Consider the following 6000-nt stretch of genomic DNA (forward strand, 5'->3'; position numbering starts at 1 on the left):
AACGAGGACATTAACTGCAGTTCTCCATCAGTCCACAGGGTGGAGCTGCAACAGAAAGCAAAGCAGACAAATCTGTTCAAATAAGTGTTCATCTGCAGTTATGTTGTCATGAACACAACTGATCTGTAGAAGCTCTTTGGCTTCACAGTATGGTCCAGGTCCAGGTCCAGGTCCAGGTCCAGGTCCAGGTGGCTGAGTGTGGAGCAGAGGGAGTGGAGGAGTCTCAGTGTGTCAGCAGCAGCAGAGCAGTCCAGATCCACTGATGATCCTCTGTCACATGATCCAGAGGAACACACATGATGATGGTGGACTTGACTTTGTGTCTGACAGTGGAGCTGATCTCAGAGCAGTTCAGACTGCAGCGCTGACAGTCATCTCCACTTGTTGGGATAGATAGAATGAGAAAAGCTAAGCTAAGCTAAACATAGACTTTAATGATCCCTCATTAAATTCACAGATCAAAGTGTCTAAACTGTATGTGAATGTTTTTATCCTCGCTCTGATTGGTCAGACAGGACCTCTGTTTATATCTTCACACACCTGTCAATCAAAGCGTCCCCGCTCTTAACCCTGCATAACTTTAAGCCTTAATATAATGTGAACAGGTGAGTTGTATATAAATTCACCCTCAGTACAGTTGTCATGAACGGGGAAATTAGCTACAGAGACCAAAACTGTTTTTTGTACCAGGCTGTAAACATGTTTATTTCTGCTGTGAAGTTGGACATTTGGACATGGGGACTTATGGAGACTGACTCACTTCTGGAGCCAGCCTCAGGTGGACGTTAGAGGAACTGCAGTTCAGCCTGAGGTTGCCGCTTGTTTTCAACATGTTGGTGACGTGTGACAATAACTGAAGTTATGAATCAGAGGAAGTTAAACAGAGTGAACTGTCAGAGGTCACGTGTTGCTCTGAGGACAGAAGTTCAAAATAAAAAGTCTTTAATTCACTTTCACACTTTAAGCTTTGAGGCACAAACCTGTTTTTACAACGTGTCAACTTCACGTCTCTCAAAGTTTCAAGTCTCTCCAGTTTTTACAGAAATGAAAAGAGGAAACAAACTGATGGGAAAGCATCAGCTCTGTCCTTTCACTGGCTCTCTGGACCGGCCAGGCTGACGGCCGGGTCCCCTCCCTCTGCCGCCTCCACCTCCTCCACCTCCTTTCTTCCTCTTGTGTCCTGGTCTCTGTCCAGTCAGCCCTCCACCCTCCTCCCTGTTAGCAGACTGAGCCCACAGGGCGTCATAGCGGCCCGGCGCCTGGTATCCGGGCTGGCTGCAGTCCAGCGGCTCTCTGGAGAGGAGGACCCAGATGGCGGGCAGGTTCCTGTTGACCGTTAGGCTGTCGAGGCCGGCGTCGGGCTCCAGCGGCTCCCACACCTCCACCACGGTGCTGTACAGCAACCTGGTGAGCTGATGGAGACCCTTCACGCGCCGCTTCACGATCTCGGTGCACGTGATGGCTTTCGACACGCCCTTACCGGTCGCCGTGAAGACGATGTGTTTGCAGAGCGGCCGGCCCGGCACTTCCTGTCGTCCCTCCGTGGCCACGCCTCCTTCCTCAGGTGTGGGCCGGCCCTCGGCCTCAGCTGCTCGGGCATTGGCCTCCATGCGGCTCAGGGCGTAACGCAGCAGGTTGCGGATCTTGCTGCCGTCTTTGACGCGGACCTCCGGCGTGTCAGGGGCGAGACCGGGGAACGGGCAAACAAACGGCTCCTCCACCACCCGAGCCTTCCTGTAGTTCTCCATCTGCAGACAGAAGACCCGTGTTCAAGTCCGTAACGCTTTAACGGCACTAAGTCACACAGCAGCAACTATTTCACTGATTCTGGTGAAACTGGATCATATTTTATGGAGGAAATGTTTTCTGGTTTTCCCTCTGATGTCCTCCGGCTGCTCCGCCTCAACTCTCTGTGATTTACAGAGTTTATGATGGACAGTGAAGTAAACTGCTGACAGCTGTAGCTGCTGTTAGCTCATGTTAGCTCAGTCGTTAGCTCGCTGTTAGCTCAGTCGTTAGCTCAGTTAGCCAGTCTGTTAGCTGCTGTTAGCTCGTCTGTTAGCTGCTGTTAGCTCAGTTTTGTTAGCTGCTGTTAGCTGCTGTTAGCTCAGTCTGTAAGCTGTGTAAGCTGCTGTTAGCTGCTGTTAGCTCAGTGTTAGCTCATTCTGTTAGCTGCGTAGTCATCTGTTAGCTCAGTTTGTTAGCTGCTGTTTAGCTCAGTCTGTTAGCTCAGTCTGTTAGCTCATGTTAACTCAGTCTGTTAGCTGCTGTTAGCTCACTTTGTTAGCTGCTGTTAGCTCAGTTGGTTAGCTGCTGTTATCAGTTTGTGTAGCTGCTGTTAACTCAGTGTTTAGCTGCTGTTAGCTCAGTCTGTTAGCTGCTGTTAGCTCAGTCTGTTAGCTCAGTTTTTGTTAGCGTCTGTTAGCTCAGTTTGTTAGCTGCTGTTAACTCATTTGTTAGCTGCTGTACTCAGTTTTTAGCTGCTGTTAACTCAATCTGTTAGCTGCTGTTAGCTCAGTTTGCTAGTCTGTTACTTGTGTGTTAGCTCAGTTTGTTACTCATGTTAGCTCAGTCCTGTTAGCTGCTGTAGCTCAGTCTGGTTAAATCAGTCTGTGTAGCTGCTGTTAGATCAGTTTGTTAGCTCAGTTTGTTAGCTCAGTCTGTTAGCTGCTGTTAGCTCAGTTTGTTAGCTGCTGTTAGCTCAGTATCAGCGTCTGTTGCTCATGTTAGCTCTTATTAGCTGCTGTTGCTCAGTCTGTTAGCTGCTGTTAGCTCAGTCTGTTGTAGCTCAGTATGTTTTAGCTGCTGTTAGCTCAGTCTGTTAGCTGCTGTTTAGCTCATGTTAGCTCAGTCCTGTTAGCTGCTGTTAGATCAGTCTAGCTCAGTCTGTTACTCAGTCTGTTCGCTCAGTTTGTAGCTGCTGTTAGCTCAGTCGGTGCTGCTGTAACTCAGTCTTGTAGCTCATTTAGCTCAGTGGTTACTGCTTTAGCTCAGTCGGTTAGCCGTTAGCTAGTCGTCTGTAGCTCAATTGTTAACTGTTTAGCTCAGCTCCTGTTAGCTGCTGTTAGCCTCATCGTTAGCTCAGTCTGTTAGCTGCTGTAGCTGTCTGTTAGCTCAGTCTTTAGCTGCTGTTAGCTCAGTCTGTTAGCTCAGCTGTTAGCTGCTGTGCAGCTCAGTCTGTTAGCTCAGTCTCTGTTAGAGTCTGTTAGCTCATTCTGTTAGCTGCGTTTAGCGCAGTCTGTTAGCTAGTCTGTTAGCGCTGTTACTCAGTTCGTTAGCTCAGTCTGTTAGCTGCTTGTTTAGCTCATGTTTAGCTGCGGTTTAGCTCAGTCTGTTAGCTCAGTCTGTTAGCTCAGTCTGTTAGCTCAGTCTGTTAGTAGTGCTGAGCTCAGTCCTGTTAGCTCATGTTAGCCAGTCTGTTAGTGCTGTTAGCTCGTCTGTTAGCTGCTGTTAGCTCAGTGTTAGCTCAGTCGTAGCTCATGTTAGCTCAGTCTGTTAGCTGCTGTTAGCTCAGTCTGTTAGCTCAGTATCTGTTACCTCAGTTCTCGGTTACCACCTCAGTCTGTTAGCTGCTGTTAGCTCATGTTAGCTCAGTCTGTTAGCTCAGTCGGTTAGCTCAGTCTGTTAGCTGCTGTTAGCCATGTTAGCTCGTCTGTTAGCTCAGTCGGTTAGCTCTGTAGCTCAGCTGTTAGCTCATCCTGTTACGCATGTTAGCTCAGTTCTGTTAGCTGCTGTGTTAGCTCAGTCTGTTAGCTCAGTCTGTTAGCTGCTGTTAGCTCAGTCTGTTAGCTCATGTTGCTCAGTCGGTTAGCTGCTGTTGTAGCTGCTGAGCTCATGTAGCTCAGTCTGTTAGTCATGTTAGCTCAGTCTGTTGCTGCTGTTAGCTCAGTCTGTTACCTCAGTTGTTTACCGCAGTCTGTTAGCTCATGTTAGCTCAGTCTGTTGCTGCTGTAGCTCATGTACTCGTCTGTTAGCTCAGTCTGTTAGCTGCTGTTAGCTCATGTTAGCGTCAGTCTGTTAGCTCAGTCTGTTAGCTGCTGGTTAGCTCAGTCTGTTAGCTGCTGTTAGCTCAGTCGGTTAGCTCAGTTTGTTAGCTGCTGTTAGCTCAGTTTGTTAGCTGCTGTTAACTCAGTTTGTTAGCTGCTGTTAACTCAGTTGTTAGCTGCGTGTTAACTCAGTCTGTTAGCATGCTGTTAGCTCATGTTAGCTCAGTTGTTAGCTGTTGTTAGCTCAGTTTTGTTAGCTCATGTTAGCTCAGTCTGTTAGCTGTTTGTTACCTCAGTCTGTTAGCTCTGTTAGCTCAGTCTGTTAGCTGCTGTTAGCTCAGTGTAGCTCAGTCTGTTAGCTCAGTCCTGTTAGCTGCTTGTTAGCTCAGGTTAGCTCAGTCTGTTAGCTCAGTCTGTTAGCTGCTGTCGAACTCAGTCTGTTAGCTCAGTCTGTTACTGCTAGCTCACTGTAGCTCATTGTTAGCTGCTTGTTAGCTCAGTTGTTGCTCATCGTTAGCTCAGTCTGTTAGCTGCCTGTTAGCTCAGTCTGTTAGCTGCTGTTAGCTCATGTTAGCTCAGTCTGCTTTTAGCTCATGTTAGCCTCAGTCGGTTAGCTGTGTTAGCTCAGTCTGTTACCTCAGTCTGTTACCTCAGTCTTTACCACGTCGCTGTTTAGCTCTGTTAGCTCAGTCTGGTAGCTGCTGTTACTCATGTTAGCTCAGTCTGTTAGCTCAGTCCTGTTAGCTGCTGTTACTCATGTTAGCTCAGTCTGTTAGCTCAGTCTGTTAGCTGCTGTTAGCTCAGTCTGGTTAGCTGCTGTGAGCTCGCTGTAGCTCAGTTTGTTAGCTGCTGTTAGCCTTAGTTTGTTAGCTGCTGTTAACTCAGTTTGTTAGCTGCTGTTAACTCAGTTTGTTAGCTGCTGTTAACTCAATCTGTAGCTGCTGTTTAGCTCATGTTAGCTCAGTCTGTTAGCTGTTGTTAGCATCTCAGTTAGTCTAGCTCATGTTAGCTCATCGTTGTAGCTGTTGTTACCGTCCTGAGCTCATGTTAGCTCAGCTGTCTCTGTGCTATGCTCAGTCTGTTAGCGTCTGTTACTCTTTAGACTCATGTTAGCTCAGTCTGTTAGCTCAGTCTGTTAGCTGCTGTTAGCTCAGTCTGTTAGCTGCACCTCCTGGTCTTAACGTGGTCCTGGTTTTAGGTCTGCTGGTCTTTGTCTTGACTTGCTGATGGGCAGCAGAGCCGGTGTCGTGCCAGAACAGGAGCTGGGCTGACTGCTGCTGGACTAGTCAGTGATATCAGCTGCTGACCTGGCTGACGATTGGCTGTTTGATCAGCAGTAATGTAATCAGAGTAAATACTCGAGTACAGCTGTAGTCATGGTTACCGCAGTGGGGTTACACTGTAACTTGAACCAGGTGTCAGGTGACGTCACGGTGACGGACGCTGTCAGCGTCACAGACACGTTGATGACGACACAGCTCGGTGTGCTGATGAACAAAGGCGTCGTGATGACGTCACGTTAACACTTCCCTGAGCCGCGTGCTGGAAAACGTTAAATCTGCTAAGCTACAAGCTAAGCTACAAGCTAAGCTACAAGCTAACGCCACGGGCTCGATTCCCGCCTCAGAGTGTGGATTAAAACACGTGAACATCGGTCAGCTGTGATCGATAATCACGATGATCAGTTTGAACTCACCGACTGTCTCCACGTGTCCGCACACAGCAGCTGCTGCTTCTACCGCACACGTCACTTCCGTTTAAGTGACGTCACTGCCCCCTGCTGACGTCACTGTCCACTGCTGTTTTCAAAAACTTCAGTGATGATGGTAACGTCATTGTTAATAACAGTACACAGTGTTCCCTCGTTTATCGCGGGGGATACGTTCTAAAAATAACCCGCAATAAACGAAATCCGCGAATAAGTTTTACAATTATTATCCCTGTTTTAAGGCCGTAAAAACCCCTAACCACACACTTTTATACAACCTTTTTACACACTTTTGTACATACTCCC

At 48.0% G+C, this 6000-nt stretch overlaps 1 protein-coding gene across 1 annotated transcript; it reads right to left on the bottom strand.

Annotated features, from left to right (window-relative positions):
* Positions 1-926: 926 nt before the first annotated feature.
* On the bottom strand, positions 927-5800 carry rpp25l (ribonuclease P/MRP 25 subunit-like). Its single transcript, XM_010756510.3, has 2 exons — positions 5683-5800; positions 927-1748 (listed from the first exon to the last, which is right to left on the bottom strand). The coding sequence occupies exon 2, from the start codon at positions 1746-1748 to the stop codon at positions 1077-1079; it is 672 nt and encodes a 223-aa protein (XP_010754812.1). The 5' UTR covers positions 5683-5800; the 3' UTR covers positions 927-1076.
* Between the last annotated feature and the right edge of the window lie 200 nt (positions 5801-6000).

This window comes from Larimichthys crocea, unplaced genomic scaffold (assembly GCF_000972845.2).
Source record: "Larimichthys crocea isolate SSNF unplaced genomic scaffold, L_crocea_2.0 scaffold110, whole genome shotgun sequence".
Classification (NCBI taxonomy): Eukaryota; Metazoa; Chordata; class Actinopteri; family Sciaenidae; genus Larimichthys; species Larimichthys crocea.

Excerpts from the sequence above, each read along its gene's own strand:
- rpp25l (XM_010756510.3), bottom strand. The coding sequence starts at position 1,748 with ATGGAGAACTACAGGAAGGCTCGGGTGGTGGAGGAGCCGTTTGTTTGC.